Source organism: Pseudorasbora parva, chromosome 6 (assembly GCF_024679245.1).
Source record: "Pseudorasbora parva isolate DD20220531a chromosome 6, ASM2467924v1, whole genome shotgun sequence".
In the NCBI taxonomy this organism is placed as follows: domain Eukaryota; kingdom Metazoa; phylum Chordata; class Actinopteri; order Cypriniformes; family Gobionidae; genus Pseudorasbora; species Pseudorasbora parva.
Window position 1 is genome coordinate 20,878,965 of NC_090177.1, and position 14,844 is coordinate 20,893,808.

At 36.6% G+C, this 14,844-nt stretch overlaps 1 protein-coding gene across 4 annotated transcripts in view; it reads right to left on the reverse strand.

Annotated features, from left to right (window-relative positions):
* The window catches only part of ptpn22 (protein tyrosine phosphatase non-receptor type 22), a 25,141-nt gene extending 11,146 nt beyond the window's left edge, over positions 1-13,995 (reverse strand). Inside the window, exons 1-12 of one of the 4 annotated variants that reach the window (XM_067446116.1) lie at positions 13,427-13,995; positions 9,428-9,536; positions 4,986-5,062; positions 4,748-4,843; positions 4,544-4,582; positions 4,174-4,245; positions 3,774-3,833; positions 2,885-3,027; positions 817-883; positions 636-713; positions 473-553; positions 195-307 (exon numbers count right to left, since the gene is read on the reverse strand). In XM_067446116.1, coding sequence (XP_067302217.1) covers positions 195-307; positions 473-553; positions 636-713; positions 817-883; positions 2,885-3,027; positions 3,774-3,833; positions 4,174-4,245; positions 4,544-4,582; positions 4,748-4,843; positions 4,986-5,062; positions 9,428-9,536; positions 13,427-13,528 — 1,037 coding nt within the window. In that variant the 5' untranslated portion in view covers positions 13,529-13,995. The remainder of the gene's footprint in view (positions 1-194; positions 308-472; positions 554-635; positions 714-816; positions 884-2,884; positions 3,028-3,773; positions 3,834-4,173; positions 4,246-4,543; positions 4,583-4,747; positions 4,844-4,985; positions 5,063-9,427; positions 9,537-13,426) is intronic. The other 3 variants (XM_067446118.1, XM_067446117.1, XM_067446119.1) reach the window with 3 other exon arrangements.
* Between the last annotated feature and the right edge of the window lie 849 nt (positions 13,996-14,844).

The window sequence follows — 14,844 nt, forward strand, 5'->3', positions numbered from 1 at the left end:
TTTTCCGTTCATACTATGAATGTTAATGGGGCCCAACCCAACACTGGACTACACTAACATTCATTGTATGTATGTACAAAAACAGTTCAAAGAAAGAAAAAAAAAGGCATACAGGCACAAGGGAGAATAAATTCTTCATTTTTGAGTGACATATTCCTGGATCGATGCCATTAAAATGAGAGATTTCTTCAGACCTGTGCTTAGTTTGAAGCGCTCTGAAGTCTGTCTCAGTGTCTGATTCGGAGTCGCTGAAATCTGAGAGCTCACTCCCGCTGCTTATGGTGACAGGTGAGAAGGAAGCTGGGACCTGATTGATGATGAAATGTAATTTTTCATGACTCAGGCCAGCAAAATGCTCTGACTGTGATGCGTAATGTGTCATAACTGGAAAGCTTAATCAGTGGGAAATAAAATGATGTAATTTTGGTATTTATGTAAATACAGAGTGAGCAATAATGGTGTTTTATCTGACCTTTTGGTTTGGCTCTTCCATCTCTGCTAGAAATCTCTCAAACAGCAATTTGATGGTCCTGTATACTAGTTCATATTGTTCCTAAGAGTAAGAGAACTAATTAGGTAAAATAGAGGTGGTTTAGTTTTTATTGATGATGGCAAATTAAGGAGAAACCACTTACCTTAGTCTGAACCACAGAGGGCCTCTGTGTACGCATCTCCTTTACCAGCTCAAAGATACTGAAATCTTCTGGTATCATCTAAACAAATGGAAATCAGATTAACATCTGACCTAGAGTAAGAGGCAGAAATATTTGTTCTTTGAAACAATGAAAGCTTCAGGAAGATGTTTAAAATTCTAACCTGTCTCTTCAGTAGATTCCAGGTATAGTCAATGGCACACAATGCACCTGTTCTTCCACAGCCTGCACTGCAAATCCCCAAACAGTCCACAGTGAGAAGAGAATGAGCCACAGTGAAAACACAGTGAGCTTTTCTTACATTCTTACTCTTAAGTGTAGTATACGCAGGGCTGGACTGGTAATCTGGCATACCGGGCATTTTCCCGGTGGGCCGACGGACTTTGGGGCGTTTGTTTTTTTTGTTTTTTTTTTGTGCCACTGAAAACATGCAACGACAGCGGCCCATTGGTTTGTCTTATGAATTGACAGGCCAAAACGAGAGAGACCGCTCCATATTAGGCATTTTTTTTCGATGTATTTATTTATTATTTGAGCGCATGGAACTGCAAAAGGCGAATATCCGCACAGCGCAGCCGCTGACGAACGTACGCTGCGTTTAAATAGTGCTCTATGAACGGCACTTTGACTTTTGTTTTATACAATCGTGTGATATGGGAACATACCGGGTTCGTTGAAACAGCTGAAAACAGCCACGAGCATGTATTCATGACGGGTAAAGAGGAAAACGGCAATACACACAAACGTTTCACTTTACCACAAGTAAAATTTACCTTGCAGCTACTAACAGCAAAGAAATTTGGTGTTTTGGAAGAAACATTTATTAAAAATGTTACTATTATTAATTAAACTAATATTGCAGAATATATAAATCACTTTTATAGAGGCCTGTTTTGTATTTTCTATTGGTGTTTACAATATTTTAAAATTACAATTAGTTTAATGTGTGTGTGTGCGTGCGTGCGTGCGTGTTTTATATATTTTAGAAACCATATAGGCATATAATGAGGAGCAAGGTTTTTAAAGTCTATGTTTTTTACCCTGTGACTGCCATGATCTTACAAAATGAAAGTTAACAGTTACAGTTAAACTACAGTAAAACAGCTTTAAAGTCTAGATACCATGAATTAAAGACAGCCTTTTTTCCTCTTTAAAATTTGTATTAACTTTTTTAATAGATCTAATGAAATTTTATTAAATTATATTTCAACGATAGCTCATGAAAGATAGATATCAGTGTAGTACTTAAATTATGTGTTAACTCTTGAAAAATGTGATTGTTTTTAAAGGGCTAGTTCAACCCAAAAATGTGACCATTTACTCACCCTAATGTCATTCCATACCTAAATGAATTTATTTCTGTGTAGCATAAAATAAAATAATTTGAGTCTGTTTTTTATATTCAAATGATAGCCTAACCAAAATGGCTTGGTTGTCAACATTCTTCAAAATATCTACTTTTGTGTTTCACGGAAGTCATACAGGTTTGGAATGACACGAGTGAGTAAATGATGACAGCATTTAAAAGCAGTAAATTTACTTTACTGTATCCTAGCTCAAAATCATCAGTGCTTTACTGTCAAGTGCATTTCTGTGTGACAAGCATTATTATGTTTATCTGCATTTGCAGCAAATTCGATAATATCTATCATTATTTGTCCTTGTCCTAGTTTTATTAATTTACTCCAATTTAAGGCCCCAACCCAACAAAAACATTCACAGGGAACTCATGGGCCAGTTGGGCTGGGTTTGCCAGGGCCGAATTTAAACCCCAGTCCAGCCCTGAGCATACGTTTTCTACATAACACTGCTGGGAAGTCATATGAATGATTTCATTTTAAAGTAAATAAAAAAATAAACAAGTTAAAGTTAAACTTTTAAAATGTAATTTAATAACACTGTGATTTATAGCAAATCTCAATGGTAATTAGAGATAGTATGGGAAATCATTTACCTCCAAAGTTCATACTGTAAGATTTATTGATAACTGTCCAACTAAAACATAATTATTGCCTTTCTATCAGTAGAAACCCTGGAGTATATTCGAATGATCGTGAGAATGTTGGTGGGCATTATCAATGGTTACAAAGTACAAATGGAAACAAATCTTGTGTTCATGGCCACCAAAAAATTCAAATTTTGGCCACAGCATAACCACAGTTTTGTCTGATTAGCTCCCAGCTGTAATCACTGCAAATATTCACCATAACGGACCATCACAGCAGATTTACCTGCAGTGAATGCAGATGGGAAGTTCATCATGATCCTGGTATATCCGCATGTCCTGCAGCAGATCCAGGATGGCAGGAATGGAGTCCGGTACTCCGTGATCCGGCCAGTTCACATAGTGCAGCTGCTTCAGTGTCCGGGACACCTGGAAATAACCGGTGTCATATAATTTTTTTTCTTTTTCTGGCAACTTGGTTAGCTAGTCAAACCACCACATTTTGGTGGTTTTCTTTGAACACTACAAAACATCTGCGGAAATGTCAGCACCTGGCTGCGTTTATGTTTGTTCCATTACAATTTCTGAACTATTTGACTATTAAACTACGCAGCGACATTCCACAAGAAAAAAAAATGCATCACAGGCCACTACAACACAGTGTCTGACCTAAAGCAATTCTTTTATATTTTGACAAACTTTACTTAAGTGTCAGGTGATCAGGCTGTAAAGTACTTATTTAGCACTTATTTTGGTAAATAGCTAGTCTGGAAATTGAAAGAAGAAAAAAAAAGATTAAGTATATAATTATACTATATAATTTAGCTTTATTACAAAAGCTATGAATAACAGTACAACCTTTTTTGTGCTTTCATTCAAATATGCTGTTGAGTACCTTAATTGATTAAAATAATTAAAATCAAATTAATTATTCTTAGCCTATAAGAGCAGAATGACTTGGGTCATGAAACCCTAAACCAGATTTTCTTGAGATTTTAACTGAAGTGTGTGTTGAACATCATGGAAGACAGTGTTACCATATGATAGTTCTGCTGTCAGTCTCCCTCTACTCCGCCGCTAAACCGCGCCCAGTTTTAAAGCATTTTTCAAAACTGTGGTGAGGACTGACTTCTGATAAATCAGGGGCTTTCATAAACCAAAGAAGTTCTACTTACTTGTTTACATGTCACCCTCAGCGTCCTTATCAAATAGTCTTCCTTTTTCTTATCAGACTCCTAGACAAAAGCAAGCATGGATGTGATATATATTTATATATTGTTCATATATTGTTATATATCATGTATTGTTAACAGACAATTGTTTTTACATTGTGAGCTGTCTATAATGGCAATGGTAATCTATAATTTTTCATTGTAAATATCAGCATACAAAGAAAATATGGTGATGTTGTGAAAGAATGATATCTTTTTTTTTTTTTTTGCACCCACTTAGCAATTCAAGATACTGATGTAGTGTTTTAGATTAGTTGCTACATGAATGCTGAGACTCAGGCATGTGTAAATAAAACACAAGGACAGGAAGTGTGGTGTGAGTGATGGAAGAAGTGTTTCTTACATAGTGTATGGTAAAGGGCTCACACACAAACACATCCTCCTTTGACTCCGGCCAGTAACGCTCACATTTTTTCTGAAATAAAGAGGAAATGCAGCATTCAGACTCAACTGCTCTCATTAGATGCAGCTGTCCTACGCTATGAGAAAAGCACTGTAACCATATCAAAAGTTGCAAAAGGGTGGGAGCTCAAGAAAAAAGAAAAGAAGAAAAAAAAGAAAAGAAAGAAGTAGAAGAAAATTTCATGCTTGATGCATTGCTTCACCTTTCCGGAGCGAGAAGGATGTGGTTAATAAAAATGTAACATAAAAGTTTTCTTTAAGACACAGTGACTGACAACATTTCCCCTAACACACTGTCAGTTACAACTTACCCTTCCCATTTCAAACTCTCGGCAAGCCATCACAATAACCTGCAGAGAGAGAGAGAGAGAGCATTATTATGGAGGTATTTCTGCATGTGAATGATTCTCCTTGGCCTGAGATCGAACCCAAAGCTTATCGAACAGGTTGGGCCTGTTCTTTAAAGGAAGTGGGATGTGTGTGAAATGGTCATACGCTACTTAACCAGCACTCACCTGCACATTGTATTCCCACAGCATCCTCCAGAAGTCAAGCACAGTGTTTGGCAGCGGGCCTTGTGTGGCAATATACGCCCTAGAGCCCAACACCCCCTGAAGCAAATAAAAAACAAATAGCATATTTTGTCAGTGATTCTTTAAGCCTGACTTTTTCTGTTAAACTGCATTAAAGTATTGGATTTAGCGTACAAGTTAGTAAATATTGCATGGTATTTGTTTTGCATAACCATCTTACCTTAATGAAACTGGCATTAATGTAGTCCGCATCATGCTTGGATGTGACGAGGGAGAGCTTTACTCTGCTGTGATCAACTGAGAAAATATAGTTGTCAGCATCTCTTTGCATGTCTCATTACTGTAATCTTTACAATCATCATGTTTTATGTTTTTTTAAGCAGTTCGCAAAGTGATGCTTTCACACAGCACAGATCTTGTGCTAATCTCTCACACGTTTTTTTTGCATTGTATACTACATCAGCTTTTATAGTGTAACAACTGAGAACAACAAAACAACATCTGTTGTGTTACAATACAGTAAAGTACAGTATATTTTGGTATGGTATTATAGTACAGTATATAATGGTACCGTACAGGCCGTAACCATGTCCAATAATCATTTTGAACCATTTGCAAGTATGTGCAAATGTTTTTCTAATTATATTAAAATGCATTTTTAATTATTGGGGGTGACTTGTCCTTAGGACAAGTATAGAACAAACAGAACAATATCATCTGCTGGTGTGGATGCTAATAGAGTTATCTTTAAGGTTATCTTTAAAGTTCTCATTTTTGGTTTGAACGGGCCTTAAGTCACGGCTGAAGGTCGCCGATGCTAAACAGAAACAAAAGTGTCAATGCCACTGTCATGAAGTAAAAACACTAAAACCTTCCTTCTGCTGGAAAAAAATAAAATAGTCCCTGGCCATGAATAGCAACAGAAGTGATATTAGTATTCCATTATATGAAACTTGTGCTCTCAGGAACAATACACAGCTGAAAAATGCTTTGACTAGTGGTATCATTGTCAAAACATAGATGAACCTATAGATAAAAGGATGTAATATGAAGTATTTGTATCTATGGGAAAACCCCATAACTGTTAAAAGGACAAGTTATCTCGGACATTCACCAGATTTTTTTATTATGAACATAGCACTGACCATAAAAGAAAATGCTAAATCTGAATGCAGGAAATAATACTCTTGGTCACACTGTTTCTCTCACAATGCTCTTCTAATGCAGTAAGCTTCAATGAACAATGTAAATGAGAACAAACATATGTTGTGGTTGCTAAGAGTGTTGTGCTTTGTTACACAGAACCGTTGTGAATAAAACAAAGCTATTGACCAATCAGAATCAAGGACTGGAACTAACGTTTTATAAAATATTATATGGTATGGTATGGTATGTAGGGTATAATACAATAATTTATGGTACTGTTTACACAGCACACATGTATACCGCATTTTTATATGGTAATTATTTTTTTATTTTTTAGATTGAGATGCAATATATAATATAATTATTATTATCATCATTTTTTTTTTTTTTTACAGAAAGCACTGTGGTGATGAATAGAGACATAAACTTTTTTTTCTTGAGCATTTGATATATAAAAGGTCATGGTAATATAAGAATATCCTCTAAGTTTCAGAGCTGAACTTTTCTTTGTTAGTCAAAGAAAAACTTTTATTGACACCAGGCTCAGAAAACGATCAATCTCAGAATGTACCCCACCTTGACGTCATTGCGTGACGAAACACCGCCTCTACAGAATAATAAGCACATTTAATTCAGTAGCCCTGCCCACCGACTCATGGAGCTGATCGGATTGCGCTAGCTAGCAACAGTAAACATGCTGAAGAAGATATCAAGATATTGAGCCATATATTCGGATCCTAATATTAGGAATGTGATACTTCATTCATTTTTAATGAAGTTCTAGCTCTCGTGGGGAAGACGTGTGTTTTCGCTTCCTTTCACTGCAGATTTGTTTGTAAACAAGTCTCGTTTGCAGACATATTGGCCCTCATTTATCAAAAGTGCGTACACCAAATTTCCAGCGTACACCCAAACCCACGGTGACTTTGAGATTTATCAATATGGACGTTGGCGTTCGGGCACGCTCAAATCCTACGCCAGCTCAGGAGGTGGTGTACGCACGTTTGGAGTTAGCACTGACAAATATATGCTATATTATGACCCACTGTAAAAAACAACAACAACAACAACATTGTAATTATAAACTTCAGTGTTTATTTTTGTGCAACGTAGACTTCAATGTTTAATTTGTGTGACTATAGGCTACCAAAGCGAGGCATGTATTCCTCCAGTTGCGAGCCTGTACGGCAGCTGCGCACGGACTGGGACTGAATAATTCAGACTGACAAAATAATAAAAATTACATTCTTCTTCTTTTAAATATTAATAAAATAAATAATAACGACATTCTTATTCTAAATAACAATAAGCGTCATTAATCATAAAAATCATAATAATATAATAAAAAGAATCTTACAAATTGTCATGCAATTCTTAATGTGAATGAATGGAGGCAACTCCACATCACATCATCATATCGTACACCCCAACACATGGGCCGTGATACGAAATTAAATGCTAATTGTTTCAAAACATGTGCTGTAAAATAATGCACTGTGAGGTAGGCCTAATTTCTCATCTGAACAGCTTTAAACTGCTGGAATGCGCTTCTCAACCTCCACACTATTAACAGTACTCGTAATTTGGGTCCATGTTTATTTGTTTTTTGGGTGCCTTTAATCCTTCTCTTTTAACTCCCAAATAAAACTATTTCACTTTTTTCCACTTCCCTGGTAATTATCTCGATGGGCGCGTCTCAATCATCTCACTAGTTCAGTAGTCAGGGCACTGATCAGGGAGTCAGCCCATTGACTTATGTCATAACCAGTGCCCTGACTAGTAAGATGATTGAGGCGCCCAATCTCCACGTCGGAGAAGTTTCGCTTTTTTGCTGTCTTCCGTGTGTCCATGGCATAAAATGAGGGCGTAGGGGAGGCGGAGACTTGAATATATAGGGGTGTGTTATTCTAATGACGATCGTTTTCAGTCACGGCATTTATCAAGGGCAGGTATTGCGTACACCTGGATTGCAGAGGTACGCACAGCTTCATAAATCAGGCGGTGAGAGGAGTGTAAGCATAATCTTACGACAACATATACGCCAGTTTCTACGCAAGATTGATTAATGAGGGCCATTGAGATTAAAACCCTGTGCCTTCTATATTAGATCTGACAGGAATGGTGCAACACACAAATGTGAGTAAAACGTGTTTTTAATATGTAATAATATTGCTTTTTTATAGATTGCTTTGATTATGTGTACGTATCTAACAGAACATACCTTAGCACGTTGCCACAGGCTGGAGAATCCCTTATTTGTTGGTTCATTGCGTTTCAGGGTCAGACTCAGACATGTATGAGCCAGAACTCACAAAGCCCAACGTCTCCCTATGTGTTTTCCAGACGGGCTACTAAAACATAAGCGCGTCGGCAGGCCGATGAACCTCAAATAGCGAAATAACATTCCTTTCTTGATATGCGCTGTTCACTCTTTCTTGACTTGACATTTGAAGTGTGTGCGCGTGTGCTTACATCCACCAATTGGCCGGGCCAAGTAAAATAATATTCCAATCAATCGTGGGTGGATGAGTAATAAATCATTGTGTTTGTTTGATAAAGACGTTTAAAAGCCCTGTGATTGAGATAATTATTTTGGTTGCCGCTTTCAAAACAATCTCTCCCTCGTGTGAACTGACAGGGGAGCAGAAGCACATTAAATATGAAAATCTTATCCAATCCTAGCTGTGGGCGTTTACTTCCAAGTCTCCAGTGCGGCAAGTCCATCAAAGCCTCAAAACCAGTGTAGAAAATAGCCTATTACTTATTAGTTATGATGTTTTGAATGTAAAAAACACACAAACGTCATTAGTTGACCTCAGACAACAGTATATATAAATATATTTTAAAGCCAGTGACATGACACCTTTAACATATGTGGTGACCAATATGTCATCCCATAATACCTGAACAATTATCAGCTATCATTTTATGGTGAATTTCTAGCAACCACAGCTGCTATTTTTATAACATAAATGTAAAAGTATTTGTAAATCTGCTTTTTTTGTATTTGTACACAATAGATGCTTTCTAGATGAAGAGCTCTTTAACAGACATTTTAAAGATGTATGCGAGCTTTAGGTTTATATAGATAATAATATATCATACATCACTCACATGCTGTCTACTTGATGCTATGTGCTCTTTTTTATAGATTTGATAATTGGTTTGATGTTGTATCATTTGCTTGATTAGTTTTGTGATTGGTGAATAATATAATTTTTTTCATTGATTGTTTGTAAGTTTGCATTTTGTCCTTGTTTTTATTTAAAGGAACCTGCATAGCCTACACCTGTAACCTTTTAGCCCTGATGAAGGCCTGTGCAAAACACGTTGGCAAAATAACAGCATTAGTTTTCCATCTCCATCTTTTGTTTGTTCTGACCCCTTGACGTCACAAGTGTTGCTGGTATTGTCCAAAAATATCTTTGTTTTTTCTTATCACGCACCTTGAAGTTGCACCAGAACAATTACACAACCTGCACTTAAGTATAGTCAGATGTCAAACGTGATACTCACAGGGAACAATGTCCTTGTATCTGTTCTTCTTCACATTATCTTGTTTGTCCGCTGCTGTTGTAGGGTATGTCTTCTCTGCACGATATTTAGTAGATTGCCTCTTCAGTTTCTGTTTTGATCAAATTACATAGCATTCAGTTATGATTTTGTGCTATAAAACTTTTGGATTTTATACATACTGCATACAAGGTTGTTCAACTCACAAGTTCAGGGCTGAGATGTTTATTGATATTAAAGGGTTAGTTCACCCAAAAATGTCATTCAACACCCGTAAGACCTCCGTTCATCTTCAGAACACAAATGAAGATATTTTTGTTGAAATCCGATGGCTCAGAAAGGCCTTCATTGACACCAATGTCATTTCCTCTCTCAAGACCCATAAAGGCACTAAAGACGTTGTTACAAAGCCCATCTCACTACAGTGATTCTACAATCATTTTATGAAGTGATGAGAATAGTTTTTGTGCACAAAAAACTAAATAACGACTTATATTGTGATGGGCCGAATTCAAAACAAAGTTTCGAACAGTTATGAATTTATTCCGATTCGATCCGATTCATGATTCGGATCGCCATGTCACGTGATTTCAGCAGTTTGGCGGTTTGACACACGATCCAAATCATCAATCGAAACGCTGATTCATTGTTCGAAACTTTGTTTTGAATTCGGCCCATCACAATATAAGTCGTTATTTAGTTTTTTAGTGCACAAACACTATTCTCATCACTTCATAAAATGTATAGTGGAGTCACTGTAGTGAGATGAACTTTGTAAGAATGTCTTTAGTGTCTTTTATGGGTCTTGAGAGAGGAAATGACATTGGTGTCAATGGAGGTCTTTCTGAGCCATCGGATTTCAACAAAAATATCTTCATTTGTGTTCTGAACATGAACAGAGGTCTTACAGGTGTCGAATGACATTAGGGTAGGCAAGTAATGATAGAATTTTCATTTTTGGGTGAACTAACCCTTTAAACACTTCAGAAGAAACTTTTTACAGAGTTTACCCCAAATCCATTTTAAAAACCTTAAATAGTTTATTTATTCAAAAATATTTGTCAATATTTTTTATTTAACTCTTTTGTAGTTATTTTTTAACTTGTTCCTCAGCATGAAAATATCCAAGGATGCTAGCATGGCATTAAAACACCAACCAACCAACTTTAATGTTGATATTATTTAAAAAGACAAAGCAAAATAAGAAAAGTTTCTATTTGAAACTTATTTTGACATTTCAGCAGTGATCTAAGACTATCAGAATGCAGTTTATAGTCCTGTGGTTAAGATCTGTGAAAACTAAGTCTGGCTGTGTGTGTGCGAGTGTGTGTGGCTGTCACAACATGCGTGTGGGATGTACCATTGCTCTCCTTTGTGTGTCTCTGAGCACAAGCACCTTGATACCAGACCAAAAGACTTTCCGACCACAGCTGAGCTTACGAGAAGCCTTATGAGCCCAACAAACAGCGAGCAAACATAGCTAGCTGAGCATGGGCTCTCTGAGCTTAAAACAGTCAGGACAGCAAGTGAGGAACCAGGCATCAAACGGTGGGAAACTTCATGTTTTGGACAGAGAGACTGAACTCAAATCTGACATTATCTCTACATTTACGTCCCTTGTGTCGGCAGACATTGCGGTCCGGCAGTAAGGTCCAGTAGTTCTGCTCTCGGTGTGATGGGAACTTAGGCTTCCATGCTCTGCCAAATAGACAGTTTCTCTTCCTGTAAATGTTCCGTTAGTGAGCGATTCAAATCACTAATGAAGCAGCATGTTTAAAAGTGCTTTTTTTTATATCCACACTTAATGTGAATGAGAACTGGCAGCAAACTGACCCGGTTTGACATTGGGTGTATGAAGACACACGCTGTTCCTCACCGTGTGTCGAACACTTTGCAGCAACATGAGAACTATAACAGACACTCTGTAGCGTTCAGGCTGGACCACAGTTCTGCATAACAGGATGAAGCCATGGGGGCAAGGGCAGGCCTGAATCAGTTTGGTACTTCAGGGTTTGGCACATTTTGGGTAGTACGGCATGACATGACATCTTAGTTCTTGTTACAAGAGTAACATGTGATAAGCGTTTAAGCATTAAAAATGGCATTATGTTACTTTTACATTTTAATACATGGCAATTTGTATTGTATGACAGTGTTATAACCTTTAGAGCTGGGTTTTAAAAAAATATTTTGATGACAATGACCCCAAAGTACAATCTCCTTGCATGGGACACCCTTTCTAAATATGCGCTAGATGTATTCATACGAAGACCCATCACTTTCTTTGTGAGAATAAAAATGTGATTTTATAAAGGCAATTAAAACATTTTTTTTTTAAATAATTGTTTCTTTTAGTTTGCTTTTGTATGGAGCCCCTCGCAAAAAAATCGATATCGTTTTGTTCCCTCATTTTAAGTAAATTGTGCACACAGTATAATCATTTTTTTCCATCGTTTAAAAAGTATCTTACTAAACGTGGCCACATTGTAATACTTAATTCCTTGTTTTAGTTAAATCAAAACGAGGAAACAAATTAGTACAACATGGCCATGATTTACTAAATCGAGGGAATTAATTACTATCTTGTGCTTATGATTTTGGAAAATGAGGGAATGAATTATATTTGTGCGAAATGATTAACTTAAATCGAGCTAATTAATTCTATATCGTGGCCATAATTTACTAAAATTAGATAAATTCTTAATTCATATTCACATGTCAGGTGCGGGGCTCCATACTTTTGTACTGAAAATTAAAAAAAATATTATATAAAAAAGATTTACTTTGTATTCAATTGGCAGTGTACCTTTTTTCTACCCTAGTATTAAAAAGAAACACACCTTTTTAGTGTTTTTTAGCAGTAAAATATATTTTTTTAATTATTGCATTAAATAAGATTAAAAATATTTTAAGTGTTATGCATATTTAAGCAATCCCTAAATATACATTTAAAAATAGATAGATTTTTAAAAAACTTGTGCGTAAGCACACCAATAGGCACATACCCCCTGGAAGTCCCCAGTTTGGCAACTTCTCATTTCAAGGACATTCTGCCAAAGATAAATTAACTAAACATTCTCCTTGAAAGCGTTGTCCTCAAATGCTACTCTAAAGCCTCACATTTGACATTATATTTCGTGTAGTGGAACTGCATGGTGCTATAGCAACACCAAGGTCATGAGAACACTGTTAAGATACTTTTTGGTACACATTACATATTTTATTTTATTTTTACGTTGGTTTAGTTCAGTGAAGAAATAGCTTTTATTCTTTTATTTAGATATAATGTTCTTATATCAGCTTATTGAGAGACCCCACAGTGTTACTTGAAAACCACAGTTCATCCCTCACTGTTCATCCCTCACTTTCCCTCTAAGCGACTGGATGCACTGTAAGATGCTTTGGATGAACACGTATTCCAAATCTTAAAAAGAACAAACTCATTTTTGCATTTTCCATTTGTGCACAGGTTTAAGTTGAAGAGGCACAGCTCAGGATGGGTCATGGTTAACTTCCTCTCAGTCAACAGTGACATGACTGTTCACATGGAATATCTAACATTTCACATTCAAGGGGATAAGCACATAAAGTTTAGTGAGACGAATGGCTACTACTGTTGTAGAAAGTCAGCCATATATTCAATAATAGATGTATTAGTTCAATAACATCACACCAGAAAAAAAACTTCTTTTAAGAAAGCTAAAATTGACAGGCACTATACTCAGAAGAGGAAGTCCACTCAGTGCCCAGACACATTATTTTTAGCTTGCTTTTAGCACATGCTGTACTAATGCTTTTATTATCTAAACCCATGTATGTACACATTTTCGCATACCCACACAAACATGATGCATATCATTTAAAAAGCAGAAACGGTGGCACCTTTTGTTAATCTATCCACTGTGTCACATGAAACGAATCTGAACGTCAGAGAACATATTTTCTCTTTCTCTGGCGAAACCCTGTGGTGAAATTTGTAAATGTAAGACCGTAATAACTTACCAAAAACTCGCCGGTAAAGCCGTTTTCTGCCCCTTCTTCTGCTGCTTCCTTGCTGCCAATTTGGGCCAATATGTCCCTCACAATACGGGCTTGGGCGTCCATGGCATGATGTGTGACACAGCAGCTTCCTCCGTCATGTCAGAGATAGGGGAGATCGGTGGGCTTCTGAAAGGAGTCCATCTTTGGCTTTGTCTCTACGTGTGTTTTTTGTAGGTCTGTAGTTGAGTTGAGGAACTGTGCGATGTGTCGTCACGGAAGCAGTGGCAGCAACAGTTAACAAGTTCTGTGGTCAATACTAAGTTTCACTGTGACCCTCTCCGCCCTTCATCTCTTCCTTCAGCTTCTCTTGCTTTTTTTGTTGCATACCTAGCATTTATTCTCTGTCTTCCTATTCTCGGGCCTCCTCTCTTTCTGTCTTTCTGTCCAACACTTTGTAGCACAAAGTGTAAAGGTTTTAGAGCCCATACCCCCCACACAGGAAGCTTTTGTGGGTGGGTGTGAGCTTGTATGTAAAAAAAAAAAAACAGTGAAAGAGTCAAAGTCATTTGCTTCATTGCTGAAGGTGGCCAAGCCTGTTTGATGACATTCAAAACAGTTGAACTAGAATCTAGAGAATGTGTAAATGTAGTCAGAGCAGATACTTGTGTGGCTCTTGGAATAAATGTATTCAGGCAGTTGACCTGACATGTCAAGCAATGACAGCAGTGTGAATTCTGATTCTTGTGTACTTTATATATGTGACCCTGGACCACAAAACCAAGTCGCACAGGTATATTTGTGGCAAAAGCCAACAGTACATTGTATGAGTCAAAATTATAGTTTTTTTTTTCTTTTATGTATGTGTTACTAAGGACTTTTTTATTTGGACAACTTTAAAGACTTTCAAATAGTTGTGTCTAGGGCAAATATTATCCTATCCTAACAAACCATACATCGATGGAAAGCTTATTTATACATACTTATTCAAATCTCAATTTCAAAATATTATCTTTATGACTGGTTTTGTGGTCCAGGGTCACATATCTACTGTAGAAAGTTATTTTTTCCAATTAAAACAAAGAGTATTGGAGTACATTTATACAAGGAAATACGATTTGATTCTACTTTAAAATGTCATGTTTAATTTAATGTTACTTATCATTAAACATAAGTCTTCCATCTAGTGGTTGTTTGGTGTAAGTGCAGTCTTTGACCTTTCCTTGTTCTGCCCTGCCTCACTAAAAAAATTATATTACAGGTTATAGCACTTTCTATACACACACAACTTTACAATCTTGCCTGTAGATTATCTGTATTTTAATTCTTATTGTTTTATAGTTTTTGCTTGGAAAACGTGGACCATTTTTAGAATATTTTTTCAAGTAAATGTGTACAGCGAATGTACCTATATGTCTGTCAGCATAATGAAAGACCCCACA